Genomic DNA, 20285 nt, shown 5'->3' with positions numbered 1-20285 from the left:
ATCTTATAGTCCTGATGTGAATTGGGGATCTTTATCTTGTCTGTGGTCGTTATACACGGACAGGTTTCCCATTTTTTCTTGTTTCAGGGAAAGGTTCCTGTAGCTGGTGGAGATGACAGGGAGCTTCTGACAATGATGCTTCTTAGATTTGGGGGCTGCCTGAAACACTGAAGTGGGGGGTCTGGAAATATGGATTGTAATCAGGCATCTTTTTGTAGTAAAGGTTGTAGTTTCTGTACAGCTCTCCTTAGCGCCTCCAGATTTGTAGGTGACTACTAGAGACACCCGGTTGCTTTCTTGTTCGGTTTTGTAATGTAGGAGATGATTCCTTGATATTCTGGTGGCTCTTGTAATCTGGTTCTCAATTGTTCTTGGATGGTGGCCCTGATTCAAAAAGGTCTTTCTGAGGCCATCAAGGTGTTTGTCTCTATAATAGTGATGATGAACACATCAGACTACATGAAGGAAGCAAACAGACAACTGATGGACACGCGCTACTACAAAAAACTGGAGTCTGACCCTACACAGGACTATTACAAGGAACTAAACGAGTTAGTATCTTGTCTGCCTGACGAATCCATCAGAGCCGATGACCTGATACCAGAGAGTCCAAGAATAGGTACATTCTATATGCTCCCCAAAATTCACAATCTGGAAATCCAGGAAGACCAATTATTTCATGTGTGGGCACCCTTACTGAGCAAGTTTCTGGATGGGTAGAGGGTGTTCTTAAACCACTGGTACAGATTACACCCAGCTACATTCAGGACACGACAGACCTACTGAATAAACTAGCAGCAATAGGTCCTCTACCAGAAGGAACCATCCTGGCCACCATGGATGTGGAATCTTTGTATTCTAATATCCCACACAAGGATGGATTAAATGCCTGCAAAATCTTCATGAAAAATACAGGAATTAATGCTGATTCCGTGGTCAAACTTACAGAATTCATCCTCATCCACAATTACTTTGAATTTGATAACAACATATATCTACAGGAGACTGGTACAGCGATGGGAAGTAAAATGGCTCCACAGTACGCAAATCTTTTCATGGCCAAGCTTCAAAGTGACTTTTTGTCCTCATGTCCCATCAGGCCTCTGACCTACTGTCGTTACATTGACGATATCTTAATCATCTGGACGGGGTCTGAACAACAGCTGAAGACGTTCCATCAACACTTCAATCGATTTCATCCCACCATCAACCTAACACTCAACTACTCCTGTACTGAAATTAACTTTTTGGACACCATCATCAAGCTACAGAACAATGAAATAGAGACATCCTTGTACCAGAAACCAATTGACCGTCCAACATATCTTAAATGGGACAGTTTCCATCCGAAACACATAAAAAAATGTATTGTCTACAGCCAAGTCATCAGATACAATCAGATATGCTCCAACCTTACGGATAGAGGGTGACAAACACCTTGATGGCCTCAGAAAGACCTTTTTGAATCAGGGCTACCATCCAAGAACAATTGAGAACCAGATTACAAGAGCCAAGGTACAAGATATCAAGATATCAAGGAATCATCTCCTACATTACAAAACTAAACAAGAAAGCAACCGGGTGCCTATAGTAGTCACCTACAATCCAAATCTGGAGGCGCTAAGGAGAGCTGCACGGAAACTACAACCCTTACTACAAAAAGATGCCCGATTACAATCCATATTTCCAGAACCTAATGATGACCTTTGACACCTTCAGAGGAGGAATGAATGTGTCGCATGGATTTATGTCTTTCTACATCAACTAAGGAATGTGCTCATCAGACTTTTGGGATCATCACAACACTGCACCAAACAATAAAACTTTCACAGTCCGTATCTATGATCTGCTAAAATATTTACAGCCAGAAATGTTTATCTCTCCCATAGTAATAGCTTTGCTTTTCATCACCTGTCTCATCTATTGCATCATTTCTCTGCCATATTGTGTATAAATATGTGACTCTTCAGATTTTCGGTTATACTAGCCTGATGAAGAGACCTGAGTAGTCTCGAAAGCTTGCAATCTGTTACCATCTTTTCAGTTAGCCATTAAAAGGTATCAACCACTGAGGACTCTCAAATCTAAATATAATGTCCTATCTGTAAAGTGTCCCACAATCGTAGAGGTGAGTTCCTGCTCTTCTCCTTATTACTACATGTTAAAAGTGAGAAAGGGGACAATGTTATCCAGATATTATGCTAAAATGTATCGTGATAAAATGTGAAAGAGGGATCAAGTTCCTGGAGGAAAAATAAGGAACAAATTCTGAAATGTGTCAAGATAAAAACACAAAAATCTAAGACCAGATGGTGATTTAGCGCCGTCTAGTGTTCATTTAGTGACATTGCTGCCTGTTCAAAGAATGCAGTCAAGAAAACAGCAAAAAGGAAAAAATGGAAGGAAATTAGTTACTAAAAAAGAGATATAGCCATACAATTTATGGGAAATAGTGCAGAACAGTATGCATCATGGGGAAAAAAAGCTTAATTTATAATGTTCAGTATTGGCCGATTAGTACCTTATAGAAAGAACAGGATGTAAAGTGGAGAGGTGACCCCAGTATTTAACACACCAAACCTGGATAGTTACTCATCCCCTTTGGAGCCACCAAGAAATCTTCTCTTTTTGAAGTTTTGATGAATCAGGTACCAATCTGATTCATTCAGGTAAATTAGGCCTTATGTGTTCACCAAAAAGTTACCTTCAGACTGTCTGTGGTAGAACAGTGCAAAATTATTTTGCTGTGGCAGAGAATCTGTCTGTCCTTCCCCTAGCTGCCAAATCTGCAACATCCGACATCCATCAGAGCTCCTGCTCCTGGTGCTGATGGTTCTCTCTGCTCTCCCCTCCTATCAGCAGGAGAAGGTGGGACTTTTACAGGTAGATCAGAGAGGAAGGAAAGCATTTAAGGTATTAGGGTGGGTAGCTCACTCAAGTTGTAGATAGGGAGGAAAGCACATATGTAATCTTTCATGAACATTAGATGGGGAAATCAGTCCAGGAATAAAGCTGTGCTAAGACATGATACACAGCAGCACCTAGGACTCAAAGAGCTGACATCTAGCAAAAAGTCTGAATATACCTTATTCTTGCAGTAGAAATGCTGGGGAGGAGAACAAGCACAAATGGTAAAAGGAAATAAAATAGGAGAGTAATTCGCTCACCTGATAAGGTTGCACATTTGCAACCTTTCAAAGGCATAAATCAGCTGCTGCAGGACACGGCTCATCAGACTGAATAAATTGTGGTTCCAGGCAAAATGTGTATAACCTGGGCTGCTGATGAAGATTCCAAGACGACGATGTGTTCTTAATACATTTTATTTGTACAGGTTAAAAAGTCAACGCGTTTCGAAGTCATACACAACTTCTTCCTCAGGACATAAACTCCTGTCCTGAGGAAGGTTATGTCCCAAGAAAGAAGTTGTGTATGACTTTGAAACGAGTTGACTTTTTAACCTGTACAAATAAAATGTATTAAGAACACATCGTCGTCTTGGAATCTTCATCAGCAGCGCAGGTTATACACATTTTGCCTGGAACCACAGAATCTTATTCTTCTCATTTACATTGTGACAAACAGAGCAAAACAAGAAATGGTGGAGTTTCAATAGTAATAATAAATGGGTGATGATGTTATTGATTTTTACATGGTAAAGTGACATCACACCATTAGGCACCACTGGTGAGGAGGACACCTGACTATGCTGATCAATGGCCCAGCCATACGTAAATCTTGTGGGATGCCCAAAGGTTGTCCTCGAGATTGGTCACTATGATGTATGACATTTGACTCTACACTGGGTCAGCACATGGAAGACACACCAAATAGATGGATTGGCTTCAAAAGGGGCAGCAACAGGAACCTGAGGCCACTTTCTTATTAAACATTTAGGATTGGTGGTTTTGACTTTTCTCATTGACCTCATCTATGTTCTTGGGCCTTGTATACACCATCCTGTTGCATGTGAAGAACTCGTAAATAGGCGTGATAGCTCAGTGTCCATCATGGAAACCCATTCTGGAGCCCATGTTATACCATGAGACGGCTATGATGCAACTAGGAAGGGTTCCAGCTCTGGGACATCTCATCCCCTCCCTTTGTTCCCTGGTGGCAAAAACATGTCCAGGTTCTCCTCTCTAAGATATAAGAGTCATGAGCGTCATGAAGAGGGTTTAGAGAGAGAAAGCAACACCAGGCTCTACATAAAGGGCAGAAAACCTGATTTTGATTGATGCTATGAAGCCCTTTCTCTATTATGTGTGCCTCCACCTGGTTTTTAAGTTTGGGGCTTCAGTACACTTTCAACTTTCGACATTTGGAATTTTTTGCGATCATGTTCATTTGCATTATGGATCTATGTAGCAGTGGCCATGGGACTTGCATTGTGGTCTAACTCGTAGCCCCAAAATGTAATATGATTCAAGATGACCATACATATTAGACTTAGGTTATAGCGATGTGTTTGGTAGACAGTATAATGTGTATGGGGGCTCCGGTCAAATGAGGGTCGGGGGAGATGTCGATCGAACATGTCTGATTTCGGACTGATGATCACATTGTTCTCCCTGAGATAAGACGCCAACCTAGGTGTAAGTTGTTGGCTCTCTCGTGGAGAACAAAAGAGAGCTATGCAGAATGAATGCACCTGCTTATTGGAGAGTCGGAGGAGATGGATGCCAGCTGAACGATATTTTAGCCAGTGGCCATCTCATATGTATTGCCGGCCATAGTCTATGTAAGTGTTAGAAGATTGTTGAAGCTGTAACCTATCATCAAATGAGTGATACATAGACGACATCACGTTTGTGGGAAGTGAAGAAGAGATCTAACACATCTGTAGAATACACCCGTTACTTATCAGTCATTATCTCCACTATCATATCCACACTATAAAACTGTCATGTCATGGGGAGGGGGCTCTGCGTCTGAGTTTTGCACACTCTCTCTATACGATTCTCTCGCTGTGGATGCTGCTGGCACAATAATACACAGCACTGTCTTGGGCAGAGACATTAGAGATGTTCAAGTGACTGACATTGGTGCCGTTGGGCTGGATGATTATTCTATCATCTTTGAACTTGTTCTCCATGGTGACTTCACTATAGACGGTGAATCCGATAAGAACAAGTCCCTGCCCTCTCTGATGTTTGTACCAATATTTTGTGTTGTAGCCGGATTTATCATGCACACAGGTCAGTATCACATTGTCCATGGAACGAGCAGGATGAAATCTTGGCTTCTGGATGACATCTTCTGCCAGGCACGCTGCGGAGTAAGATAACAGGTTATAATTGTGGTCTGAATGTCATCGATGTAATGTAACCCATTTATGCAAATTCCCAAATTTTATTCATTGACTATTTTAATCAAACTTCTCTACTATTTTGAGGATGCACTAGGCTTTATAAACTTTTTAGATCCTTCAGAACAAAAAAAAAGAATGTAAATAGTGTTTTGAGGAACCTTCACCAGTAACATTCGGAAGGGAACTGGAGTGCATAACTACACCCAGGAATCTACATCATGTACCATGGAGATGATCCAAAATAGAACCTGATGAATAATGAATCATGTTGGATTGTAATAGTTAAAAGTGTAAGAATTAAAGCCATGATGCCGGGGTAGAAGCACTGGTCCAATTCTCCAAAAATATCACACAATAGAAGATCTACATGTGTTTTGTATACTGTTCAGCTTCCTATATATAATTCATAAGGTGTCAATCTCTTAGATGTTTTCTACTCACTCCGTGACCAGCAGAGAAGAATGAGAAGCTGTAGAATGATTGTCATCTCCTGGAGCCAGGGTCAGCAGTGACACAACGCAGCTCAGGATACAGCTTACTATGAATAAACGAGTGACATCACGGCTGTCAGTGACATCACGTCAGCTCATTGGTCTATACTCCTCTAATCATAAGGATGGAAAACACAACTTCTGAAGTGTCCGAACACTGGAGTCCATAATTACTGATGGAACAAGGATTTTTGAAAGAGCACGAACTCCATTTTTTTTATCCTACATCATTTGACCACATTTTTGAGTGCAGTCAGTTGGAGACAACTTGGAACCTACCACTTACAACACAAAAAATGTAGTCATATTTGTGATATTTTGTAGGCAGCTGTATTATGTTAGGTCAGGCACATGTTTTGATCATGTAGAAGCAAGCACCGGTGGTGTTGCTTTTTGGTTTCAGTACATGTTGGTGGGGCTAATAGACTCAATAACTCTACTTTTCTCTACAATGTTGGGGAGATACACAGATTCCAATGGAATAATTGAAAATACAGATGTAGCAAAGGTTCTCATAATCCACAATTCACCATCTTCATAGTTGGTCACATAAGGTTCTCATGATTCACAATGCACCATCTTCATAGTTGGTCACATAAGGTTCTCATGATTCACAATGCACCATCTTCATAGTTGATCACAGAAGGTAAGAGTATTTAGGTCACTTAATAATGCACAAGCCATTGACCGACGTCAAGTTCGGTGTCGAATTATCCAAGTGCTGAGCTCTCTGAGTGAAAGTAACCTTTGCTAGGTCTGAAGTAATGTCAGCTATGTTTTACCCATTGGCAAGAATTAGGCACCTTTTAGTTGCTACTTGGCTGAACAAACTTGTAATCACCACCAAAAGGTGGTCCTGGTGGCCTCATATCATTTTTATGTTTGTCCACTTTATAGCACCTCTGAAAAATGGCTGAAAAAAGTCTGATTCTCATACTACCGTTACATCTTGTCAATCTCTTTACTTTCCTCGGCTTAGTTGCCCTTCTTCTTCTTCTCCATTGGACTGAAGGCCACAGTATTCATGGTGTGATTAATGCAGAAATCACAATATCTGACAACCTCATTAAGCAAGAAACACACATTCCCTGCCTAATGGCACTGTCAGGTGAAAATTACAGATAAATTACAGATAAAAAATTGATTCTAAACGAATCAAATTTGTTTCGAATTTTCCAAAATTCGATTCAGGCCAAACCAAATTTGAGAATTTCACTTCATAGGACTCCAGCAAAATGGTGGCCACAATTTCACTTGATTCTGAGGGTTGGGAATGGATTAAAAAAATGAGTTTTTTACTCACCTCTCCTCTGACCTCTCCATACCTGTCTCCACCTGGTTCTTCAATTGGCTCCTCTTCCTTCTTTTTCTCCATTCGGGTCTTCTGGCGGACGCTGCTGTTAAGCCCCAACCAGTCACTTCGGGCATGATGCATTTCAATGACTGCATGGGCCTCATCAATGGCAGACCCACCGAAAGACTTGGAGAATAAGAAGAAAGAAGAAGATCCAATTCAAGGAATGGTCTGGGAGCAATGGGAGTGGGAGAGGATAGGGGATAAGAGTTTATTCTTTTTTAACCCCTTTTCAATAGTTTTTATTTGCACCCAATATCTTCAATCCAAACTGAATCTTCCCCTCTGAAAAGAGAAAATTTACCTGAAATTGAATTTTGGGAGATTCCCTCAACTTTATCACATAGACCCTTTTAAAGTGAAAGGCCACAAAAAAGTATATTTAATAATATTATGCACATTCAATATTCTGATTTATTTATTAGCAAACCTTTATAGTTGATAGAGCCCCATTTTTTTTAAATACAGAGCTCCAAATTCCTGCCATGGACAGAATTAAAAGCCAAAAATCTGATCTCTTCTAGCCACCACTAGGGGGAGCTCATTTCATGTGTTTGTATATTGAACTCAATGATAAATCAGTGTGCAGTGAGCTCCCCCTAGTGGTAGCAATAGGTAGCACTTACTGGCAATGCAAAGGATATGAAGTTTCAATATCAGCAATATAAAGGTCTGATCACTCTACAGATATATTAAGAAACCCAGCATAGAAGTGCTGGACCGTGCCAGGTATTATAGCTAAGCATCTTTGAAGTGATGGAAGCTGAACTTGAATATTATACATGACCTTCAGGACAGAGGTGGAACTGTTTTTGGAAGAAATCAGCCATATTTTTCTAATCTTGGACAGCCCCTTTATTGTATCTGCCATGTACTGGTGGGAGATAATACTGGGTAGATATTAGATAACATCATGTATTCCAGGAAGGAAGACGTGACCACACACAGCTGTACTTTATAACGGTTCATTATAACATCTACTTTCTCTGCCTCTCACTTCTACCCTCTGTTTCCATACGAGTCTCTCGCTGTGGATGCTGCTGGCACAGTAATACATGGCACTGTCTTGGATAGAGGCAAAATAGATGGTCAGGACACTGATTTTATTGCCATTAGGTTGAATTTTCGCTTTTTTATCATTAAACTATCCAATAAGCACAAGTTCTTTCCCCATCTTCTGTCTGTACCAGTATTTTGCGTAGTAGGCGCTGTCATCATGTTCACAGTTTAGTGTGATATTGTCCTCAGGAAGAGCAATGTGGAGCTGTGGCTTCTGGATGACATCTGCTGCCAGACACCCTGTCGGGATAGATGACCATGTTATGTGGCTGGTATGTATATCGTCTATGTAGCGTTATGTTAATTGCCTATCTCTGTTTATCATATTTATGGATGTAGATCTCATTCAATTGTGACCCAAATGATTATTGTTAGAAATATAACACACTATCGGGATAAAAGAACATCGTCTATATAACGTTCCTCAAACTCTCGACATAAAAGAACATCATCTATATAATGGTCCTCAACCTCTCGGCATAAAATAACATCATCTATATAACGTTCCTCAACCTCTTGACATAAAATAACATCATCTATATAATGGTCCTCAACCTCTCGACATAAAAGAACATCATCTATATAACGTTCCACAACCTCTCGACATAAAAGAACATCATCTATATAACGTTCCTCAACCTCTCGACATAAAATAACATCATCTATATAATGGTCCTCAACCTCTCGAAAGAAAATCATCTATATAATGTTCCTCAACCTCTCAACATAAAATAACATCACCTATATAATGGTCCTCAACCTCTTGAAAGAACATCATCTATATAATGGGCCTCAACCTCTCGACATAAAATAACATCATCTATATAACGTTCCTCAATCTCTAATTTGTTTTTTACTGTTAAAACCTTTATCACACAGTTAAAATTTTTATTTGTATATGATTTAATTAAAATAAACCCAGATTTTAGAGTCAAACTATGTGATCTAAATGACTAAACCTTGACTTACGCAATGTCACAACACACAGAACATCTATAACTCCACTAATTCTGGAGGACCGTTCATTGTTTCCACTCACACTGAGTCCAGCAGATCAGAACGAGGAGCAGTGGAGCTCGTGTCATCTCCCAGGGATGCAGTCAGGGGATACAGAGGCCGGGTGTATGTAATGCTACAGGTGAAAACAGGATGAAAACTCACAGCATTTTACTGCCATCTCCTCCTACTCTATAGAGCCTCCAATGACTTCAGGAGGTTGTAACACAGGTACGTTAGATGCAGTGACACATAAACACAGACCAGCCAGTACATGGTTAAATAACAAGGGGGGTTTACTGTAATAGGGTCAATCTCCACGCAGGGAGTAACAGGGGAAATATGGGGACAACAAGGGGAGTAGCAGGTAATATGCTATAACTGACAATCCACAGTTGTCCTAGATGCAGCAGAGTCGACACCATAGGCGGATTATAATGAGGTCAATCTGGGCTACCGCCCGGAGCCCCGGGGCTCCAGGGGGCTCCATGGCCAGATTTCCCTCATTATAATATGTGCGGCGCCTCAGCACATACCGGCAGTCAGAGGCGGGGGGGCCCCCGGACCGCTCCCCCAGCAGCAGCGCAAGGCCGATACTTCTTCTTTGGCCGGGCCAGCACTTCACCTGTTAACTTCCCTGTGTGCTGGCCTGGCCGCGTCACAGCTAGGAGACACGGCCCTGTGCGCGGCCGTCTCTGCTAGTGTGACGTCACGCAGTACGCGCCCTGCAATGCTGCACCGGAGAGGAGCTGGAGGACTGGAGCCGAGCCAGGGGATGGTGAGTGAGTGTGTGTGAGTGTGTCAGTGTGTGTGTGAGTGATTGAGTGAGTGTGTGTGTGTGCAGGCAGATATTATTGTGTGATGTCTGTTTATATGTATTTTTGTGTTTCAAATGTGTTTATGCGTGTATGTATATGTCTGTATATGTTTTGAGTGAATGCGTGGGGCCTCCCCCTGTGTATGGATGGCGCCGTGCGGCCTCCTGCTGTGTATAAATGGCTACGTGCGGCCTCCTGCTGTGCATAGATGGCTACGTGCGGCCTCCTGCTGTTTATAGACGACTACATGCGGCCTCCTGTTGTGCATAGATGGCTACGTGCGGCCTCCCGCTGTTTATAGATGGCGACGTGCGGCCTCCTGCTGTGTATAGATGGCTACGTGCAGCCTCCCGCTGTGTATAGATGGCTACGTGCGGCCTCCTGCTGTGCATAGATGGCTACATGTGGCCTCCTGCTGTGTATAGATGGCTACGTGCAGACTCCCGCTGTGTATAGATGGCGCCGTGCGGCCTCCCGCTGTGTATAGATGGCTTCGTGCAACCACCCGCTGTGTATAGATGGCGCCGTGTGACCTCCTGCTGTGTATAGATGGCTATATGCGACCTCCCGCTGTTTATAGAGGGCTATGTGCGACCTCCCACTGTGTATAGAAGGCTACGTGCGGCCTCCTGCTGTGTATAGATGGCTACATGTGGCCTCCCACTGTGTATACATGGCTACGTGCTGCCTCCCACTGTGTATAGATGGCTACTTGCGGCCTCCCGCTGTGTATAGATGTCTACGTGCGGCTTCCCACTGTGTATAGATGGCTACGTGCGGCCTCCCGCTGTGTATAGATGGCTACGTGCGGCCTCCTGCTGTGTATAGATGGCTACGTGTGCTCAACATTAAGTCATGCAATTAATGTAAGGCTATGTGCCCACGAAGCAGAAATGCTCCGGATTTTTTTTGAGCGTTTCTGCATCTCCCTGGCAGAAAAAAAAGCATGCAGATTGTACATGCGTTTTTCCTGCCAAGGACATGCGGATGTGAAGCGTTCTTCACATGCATTTCTGCATGCGGGTTGTCAAGCGCTTTACAAGCGATTTTAGCATCATCAAAGTACTTGACCACTTGGTCATACTATATAAATCCATGCAACCGGAACTGTGTGCCCACTATGCGTTTTTTAAGCTTTTCCGCAGTGGCAATTCCACTGCAGAAATGCTTAAAAAACACTTGGTAGAAGGTCTGCCATGTTCCCCAATGATAATCCGCATGTGCTTTGCACATGCTGCGGAAATTTCCGCTGCGGATTATCATTGCGGAAAAATCCGCACCACTACCAATTATTTTGCAGAAGCGCGGCATTTTCGCCGCCATTGACTTGCATTGGCACGCATGGATTCCGCATCACTGCATCTGTACATGCGGATTCCATGCGTTTCAATGTGCGGATGGTACCGAGGTCTGGAGAAGAGGAGACTCTCCTCCAGACCCGGGTACCACAGTACCTGTAAAAAAAAGAATGAAATAAAAAATAAATATTATACTTACCTTCCGATGGCCCCCAGTGTCTTTATTCGATGCGTCCTGGCTTGCTGGCGGCTCGCGGTAGACTAAAGGACCTGTGATGACGTCATTTAGTCATGTGACGGGTCACGCGACCACTGACGCCGGCAGGCCATCAGAAGGTAAGTGTATATTTATTTTCTATTTTTTACCATTCTTTTACAGTCACACTATATAAATCCATGCCGGTTGCATGGATTTATATAGTGTGACCAAGTTGTTAAGCACTTTCCAAGTGATGCTAAAATCGCTTGTAAAGCGCTTGACAACCCGCATGCGGAAATGCATGTGAAGAACGCTTCACATCCGCTTGTACCTGGCAGGAAAAACGCATGTAAAATCCTCATTTACAATCCGCATGTACAATCCGCATGTACAATCCGCATGCGTTTTTTCAGCCAGGGAGAGCAGAAACGCTCAAAAAAATCCGGAGCATTTCTGCATCGTGCGCACATAGCCTTACATTAGTTTTATGGCTTAATATTGAGCACACGTACCCATCTATACACAGCAGGGGGCTGCACGTAGCCATCTATACACAGCAGGAGGCCGCACGTAGCCATCTATACACAGCAGAAGGCCGCACGTTGCCATCTATACACAGCAGGAGGCCACACATAGCCATCTATACACAGCAGGAGGCCGCACGTAGCCATCTATACACAGCAGGTGGCCGCATGTAGCCATCTATACATAGCAGGATGCCGCACGTAGCCATCTATACACAGCAGGAGGCCGCACGGTGCCATCTATACACAGCAGGAGGCCGGACGTAGCCATCTATACACAGCAGGAGGCCGCACACACCCATCTATACACAGCAGGAGGCTGCACATAGCCATCTATACACAGCAGGGGGCCGCAAGTAGCCATCTATACACAGTGGGAGGCCGCGCGTAGCCATCTATACACAGCAGGAGGCCGCATGGCACCATCTATACACAGCAGGGGGCCGCACGTAGCCTTCTATACACAGCAGGAGGCCGCATGTAGCCAGCTATGCACAGCAGGGGGCTGCACAGCACCATCTATACACAGCAGGGGGCCGCACGTAGCCATCTATACACAGCAGGGGGCGCATGTAGCCATCTATACACAGCAGGGGGCCACAATTAGCCATCTATGCACAGCGTGAGGCCGCAAGTAGCCATCTATACACAGCGGGAGGCCGCACGCAGCCATCTATACACAGCAGGAGGCCACACGTAGCCATCTATAAACAGCAGGAGGCCACACGTAGCCATCTATACACAGCGGGAGGCCGCACGTAGCCATCTATACACAGCGGGAGGCCACACGTAGCCATCTATACACAGCAGGAGGCCGCATGGTGCCATTTATACACAGCAGGGGGCCATACGTAGCCATCTATACACAGCAGGAGGCCGCACGAAGCCATCTATACACAGCGGGAGGCCGCACGTAGCCACCTATACACAGCAGGAGGCCGCATGGCGCCATTTATACACAGCAGGGAGCCACACGTAGCCATCTATACACAGCAGGAGGCCGCACGTAGCCATCTATACACAGCAGGGGGCCTCACAGCACCATCTATACACAGCAGGGGGCCACACATAGCCATCTATACACAGCAGGGGACCACATGTAGCCATCTATACGCAGCATGAGGCCGCACATAGCCATCTATGCACAGCAGCGGGCTGCACGTAGCCATCTATGCACAGCAGGAGGCCGTACGTAGCCATCTATAAACAGCGGGAGGCCACACATAGCCATCTATACAAAGAAGGAGGCCGCACGGCGCCATTTATACACAGCTGGAGGCCGCACGTAGCCATCTATAAACAGCGGGAGGCCGCATGTAGCCATCTATACACAGCAGGAGGCCGCACGTAGCCATCTATACACAGCAGGAGGCCGCACATAGCCATCTATACACAGCAGGAGGCCGCACGTAGCCATCTATACACAGCAGGAGGCCGCACGTAGCCATCTATACACAGCGGGAGGCCGCACGTAGCCATCTATAAACAGCGGGAGGCTGCATGTAGCCATCTATACACAGCGGTAGGCCGCACGTAGCCATCTATACACAGCGGGAGGCCGCAAGTAGCCATCTGTAAACAGCGGGAGGCCGCATGTAGCCATCTATACACAGCAGGAGGCCGCACGTAGCCATCTATACACAGCGGGAGGCCACACGTAGCCATCTATACACAGCGGGAGGCCGCACGTAGCCATCTATACACAGCAGGAGGCTGCATGTAGCCATCTATGAACAGCGGAAGGCCACACATAGCTATCTATACACAGCGGGAGGCCACACAGTGACATCTATGCACAGCGGGAGGCCGCACGTAGCCATCTATAAACAGCGGGAGGAGGCACGTAGCCATCTATACACAGCAGGAGGCCGCACGTAGCCATCTATACACAGCAGGGGGCCGCACGTAGCCATCTATACACAGCAGGGGGCCGCACAGCGCCATCTATACACAGCAGGGGGCCGCACGTAGCCATCTATACACAGCAGGGGGCCGCATGTAGCCATGTATACACAGCAGCGGGCCGCAAGTAGCCCTCTATGCACAGCGTGAGGCCACAAGTAGCCATCTATACACAGCGGGAGGCCGCACGTAGCCATCTATACACAGCAGGAGGCCGCATGTAGCCATCTATACACAGCAGGAGGCCGCACGTAGCCATCTATACACAGCGGTAGGCTACACGTAGCCATCTATACACAGCGGGAGGCCGCACGTAGCCATCTATACACAGCAGGAGGCCCCACGTAGCCATCTATACACAGCAGGAGGCCACACATAGCCATCTATACACAGCAGGAGGCCGCACGTAGCCATCTATACACAGCAGGAGGCCGCATGTAGCCATCTATACATAGCAGGATGCCGCACGTAGCCATCTATACACAGCAGGAGGCCGCACGGTCCCATCTATACACAGCAGGAGGCCGGACGTAGCCATCTATACACAGCAGGAGGCCGCACGCACCCATCCATACACAGCAGGAGGCTGCACATAGCCATCTATACACAGCAGGGGGCCGCACGTAGCCATCTATACAAAGTGGGAGGCCGCGCGTATCCATCTATACACAGCAGGAGGCCGCATGGCACCATCTATACACAGCAGGGGGCCGCACGTAGTCTTCTATTCACAGCAGGAGGCCACATGTAGCCATCTATACACAGCAGGGGGCTGCACAGCACCATCTATGCATAGCAGGGGGCCACACAGAGCCATCTATACACAGCAGGGGGCGCACGTAGCCATCTATACACAGCAGGGGACCGCAATTAGCCATCTATGCACAGCGTGGGGCCGCAAGTAGCCATCTATACACAGCGGGAGGCCGAACGTAGCCATCTATAAACAGCAGGAGGCCACAATTAGCCATCTATACACAGCGGGAGGCCGCACGCAGCCATCTATACACAGCGGGAGGCCGCACGTAGCCATCTATACACAGCAGGAGGCCGCATGGCGCCATTTATACACAGCAGGGGGCCACACGTACCCATCTATACACAGCAGGAGGCCGCATGTAGCCATCTATACACAGCGGGAGGCCGCACGTAGCCATCTATACACAGCAGGAGGCCGCATGGCGCCATTTATACACAGCAGGGAGCCACACGTAGCCATCTATACACAGCAGGAGGCCGCACGTAGCCATCTATACACAGCAGGGGGCCGCACAGCGCCATCTATACACAGCAGGGGACCGCAAGTAGCCATCTATGCACAGCGTGAGGCCACAAGTAGCCATCTATACACAGCGGTAGGCCGCACGTAGCCATCTATACACAGCAGGGGGCCACACGTAGCCATCTATACACAGCAGGAGGCCGCATGTAGCCATCTATACACAGCAGGGGGCCGCACAGTACCATCTATACACAGCAGGGGGCCTCATGTAGCCATCTATACACAGCAGGGGGCCGCAAGTAGCCATCTATGCACAGCGTGAGGCCACAAGTAGCCATCTATACACAGCGGGAGGCCGCACGTAGCTATCTATACACAGCAGGAGGCCGCATGTAGCCATCTACGCACAGCAGGAGGCCGCACGTAGCCATCTATACACAGCGGTAGGCCGCACGTAGCCATCTATACACAGCGGGAGGCCGCACATAGCCATCTATACACAGCGGGAGGCCCCACATAGCCATCTATGCACAGCGGGAGGCCACAAATAGCCATCTATACACAGCAGGAGGCCGCACGTAGCGATCTATACACAGCAGGAGGCCGCACATAGCCATCTATAAACAGCGGGAGGTCGCACGTAGCCATCTATAAACAGCGGGAGGCCGCATGTAGCCATCTATACACAGCAGGAGGCCGCACGTAGCCATCTATACACAGCGGGAGGCCGCAAGTAGCCATCTATAAACAGCGGGAGGCCACATGTAGCCATCTATACACAGCAGGAGGCCGCATGCAGCCATCTATATACAGCAGGAGGCCGCACATAGCCATCTATACACAGCGGGAGGCCGCACGTAGCCATCTATAAACAGCAGGAGGCCGCATGTAGCCATCTATACACAGCAGGAGGCCGCACGAAGCCATCTATACAATGCGGGAGGCCGCAAGTAGCCATGTGTAAACAGCGGGAGGCCGAATGTAGCCATCTATACACAGCAGGAGGCCGCACGTAGCCATCTATACACAGCAGTAGGCCGCACATAGCCATCTATACACAGCGGAAGGCCGCATGTAGCCATCTATAAACAGCAGGAGGCCGCATGTAGCCATCTATACACAGCAGGAGGCCGCACGTAGCCATCTATACACAGCGGGAGGCCGCAAGTAGCCATCTATAAACAGCGGGAGGCCGCATGTAGCCATCTATACACAGCAGGAGGCCGCACGTAGCCATCTATACACAGCGGGAGGCCACACGTAGCCATCTATACACAGCAGGAGGCCGCATGTAGCCATCCATAAACAGCGGGAGGCCACACGTAGCTATCTATACACAGCGGGAGGCCACACGGTGACATCTATGCACAGTGGGAGGCCGCACGTAGCCATCTATACACAGCGGTAGGCTACACGTAGCCATCTATACACAGCAGGAGGCCGCGCGTAGCCATCCATACACAGCAGGGGGCCGCACAGTGTCATCTATACACAGCAGGGGGCCGCACGTAGCCATCTATACACAGCATGGGGCTGCATGTAGCCATGTATACACAGCAGGGGGCCGCAAGTAGCCATCTATGCACAGCGTGAGGCCGCAAGTAGCCATCTATACACAGCGGGAGGCCGCACGTAGCCATCTATACACAGCAGGAGGCCGCATGTAGCCATCTATACACAGCAGGAGGCCGCACATAGCCATCTATACACAGCGGTAGCCTACACGCAGCCATCTATACACTGCGGGAGGCCGCGCGTAGCCATCTATACACAGCGGGAGGCCCCACGTAGCCATCTATACACAGCAGGAGGACACAAATAGCCATCTATACACAGCAGGGGGCAGTACGTAGCCATCTATACACAGCAGGAGGCCGCACGTAGCCATCTATACACAGCGGGAGGCCGCACGTAGCCATCTATAAACAGCGGGAGGCCGCACATAGCCATCTATACAAAGCAGGAGGCCGCACAGCACCATCTATTCACAGTGGGAGGCTGCACGTAGCCATCTGTAAACAGCGGGAGGCCGCATGTAGCCATCTATACACAGCAGGAGGCCGAATGTAGCCATCTATACACAGCAGGAGGCCGCACATAGCCATCTATACACAGCAGGAGGCCGCACGTAGCCATCTATACACAACGGGAGGCCGCACGTAGCCATCTATACACATCAGGAGGCCGCACGTAGCCATCTATAAACAGCAGGAGGCCGCACGTAGCTATCTATACACAGCGGAAGGCCGCACAGTGCCATCTACTCACAGCAGGAGGCCGCATGTAGCCATCTATAAACAGCAGGAGGCCGCACGTAGCCATTTATAAACAGCAGGAGGCCGCACGCAGTCACGCACACACACAATCATATACAGACATGTACATGCACGCATAAACACATTTGAGACACAAAAATACATATAAACAGACATCACACACACACTCACTGCACACACACACACACTCACTCACTCAATCACTCACTCAATCACTCACACACACACTCACACACACTCTCACACACACACTCACACACACACTCACTCACCATCCCCCGGCTCGACTCTAGTCCTCCAGCTACTCTCCGATGCAGCAGTGCAGGGCGCGCACTGCGTAACGTCACTCTAGCAGACACGGCCGCGCACAGGGAAGTTAACAGGTGCAGTGCTGGCCTGGCCGAAGAAGAAGTAGCGGCCTTGAGCCGCTGCTGGGGGAGCAGTCCGGGGGCCCCCCCGCCTTTGACTGCCGGTATGTGCTGCGGCGCCACACATATTATAATGAGGGCAATCTGGCCATGGACCCCTCGGGGCCCCGGGCGGTAGCCCAGATTGCCCTCATTAAAATCCGCCTATGATAGCACTGCTCTCTTTGTCATGCTCACATATTGTTAGAACTCTCCTGTTAGGTTTTTTTTAGTTTGCTGGTCACATGACCATTTTTGCCTATTTAATCCGGCTCCACCCTCCTGGCCTTGCTGGACTTCATTGTATTTACTACTCTTGAGCTAGCTAGGTGCTCTGTTGCCGTTCTCTGTTAGTTTTGCTAGGTCTTCTGACCTCTATGCTTCTTGTTGTGTGTTTGTCTTTGACTGCTACTATTTCTGCTAGGAGGTGTCCAACTTATCCCAGTCCCTAGTTCTTGTAGGGATCCCTCCCTCACATCTATAGGTCTTCGTACAGACTAGCCGAGGACTTTAGCGGGTCTGATTGCAGGATCAGGTTCCCCGTTACATCGTAGGGATCTAGTTTAGTTCTATTGTAGGGACAGATCTCCTGTCTTTCCTTAGTCCCTGTAGCAGATCATAACAGTAAGTCCAGCCGGAAAAATTTCTCTAAGGAAAGACCTCCAGTTTCCATCATGGTCTCGGTTCAAGATTTGGCTCAACGCTTGCAGGGACTCTCTCTGGAGGTGGCCAAGCTCCAACAACACGTGAGTAGCTGTTCTGGAGCACATTTTGTGGAACCAAAGGTACGTCTGCCTGATTTATTTTTTGGCGAACAACAAGATTTTTTTTCTTTTAAAAATGCTTGTTTATTGTATTTTCGTTTGAGACCAGGATCCTCTGGTGATGAATCACAGCGCATAGGGTTCATAATGTCACTTTTGCGCAAAGATCCTCAGGGATGGGCCTTCTCTCTCCAACCTAGTGATCTGTGCTTTAGATCAGTGGATAGTTTTTTTTCTGCTTTGGGTTTGTTGTACGATGATCCTGATCGTGTCTCATCTGCTGAGTCTGAATTGAGACGTTTGAGGCAGGGATCAGGTATTGTGGAAAAATATTGTTCTCACTTCCGTCGGTGGTCTGCCCAGGTGGGGTGGAACGATTCAGCTTTGAAAAGCTTGTTTCTTGCAGGGCTAGGTGAAAGGGTTAAGGATTTACTGATTGCTTATCCCACACCTGGAAACTTGCAGGAGGCAATGCAATTAGCTATACGGGTGGACAGGAGACTGCGTGCAAGGGTTAATGAGAGCAAATCCTCTGCTATGTCAGCTCCGAGTCCTGAGAGGGTCTGTGCTGACAATGGAGAGCCGATGGAGATTGGAGCGATGGCACCCCGCTCTCAGGAAAAAGACCGCAGGCTTTCTGAAGGCTTGTGCTTCTATTGCGGAAATTCTGGTCATTTTATTAAGAACTGTGTGCTTCATATGAAGAAAGAAAAAAAAATGGTCAGTCATGCACGTATTGCCTGTTTAAATTCTAAGGGAGTATTCCTATCTGCTACTACCGCTGCTCAGGATGAATTAATTGAATTTCGGGTATTTGTGGATTGTGGTTCTACTCTGAATGTGATTGATGGGGGATTCTTGTAAAAACTTAGATTAGAACCTAAAACTTTGTCATCCCCTATTGCTGTGGTTTCTGTTGATGGCTCTCCCTTGAAGAGTGTTACTCATAAGGTCTGTGAATTTCCCCTCACTATTAATGGTATTCATCAAGAGAATTTGGATTTGGTGGTATTGGATAATTTGCCTTCTCCAGTAATATTGGGGTTACCCTGGTTAAAATTGCACAATCCTGTACTGGATTGGTCTACCAATGAAATTAAGTCCTGGAGCCCTAAGTGTTATGACAAGTGTTGTAACGGACGTATTGCTGCGGTGGAAAAAGGGGAATTACCTGTACCTATTCAGGATTTTTGGAGAGTTTTTTCTGAGGAGGAGTCACAAATTTTGCCTCCCCATAGAGACTATGATTGTACCATTGAATTTGTCCCTGGAGCGACTCTTCCTAAAAGTCGTTTATTTAATCTTACTATTCCTGAGAGAAAGGCTTTGGAGGAATACATACAGACAAGCTTGGCCGCCGGTCACATTAGGCCTTCCAAGTCTCCTGCGGCTGTTGGATTTTTTTTTGTAAAAAAAAAAAGATGGCGGTTTACGTCCTTGTCTGGACTTTCGTGAGATTAATAAAATTACTGTACGCAATCCTTACCCACTGCCATTGATTCCTGATTTATTTAACCAGTTAGTGGGGGCCAAGTGGTTCTCTAAAATTGATCTCCGGGGGGCATACAATTTGTTGCGCATGAAGGAGGGTGATGAATGGAAGACTGCTTTTAACACTCCTGTGGGTCATTTTGAGAATCTGGTGATGCCTTTTGGTCTTACCA

At 46.9% G+C, this 20285-nt stretch overlaps 1 gene segment (V, D, J or C); it reads right to left on the bottom strand.

Moving 5' to 3' along the window:
* Positions 1-4924: 4924 nt before the first annotated feature.
* On the bottom strand, positions 4925-5853 carry LOC141271180 (T cell receptor beta variable 29-1-like). The segment is given in 2 exon segments: positions 4925-5271; positions 5753-5853. Coding segments are annotated over 2 exon segments (366 nt in total).
* Between the last annotated feature and the right edge of the window lie 14432 nt (positions 5854-20285).

Source organism: Phyllobates terribilis, unplaced genomic scaffold, assembly GCF_046119375.1.
Source record: "Phyllobates terribilis strain yellow unplaced genomic scaffold, ASM4611937v1 Scaffold_5__5_contigs__length_657084704, whole genome shotgun sequence".
Taxonomy (NCBI): Eukaryota; Metazoa; Chordata; class Amphibia; order Anura; family Dendrobatidae; genus Phyllobates; species Phyllobates terribilis.
This window is presented reverse-complemented; position numbering and strand designations above follow the sequence as displayed.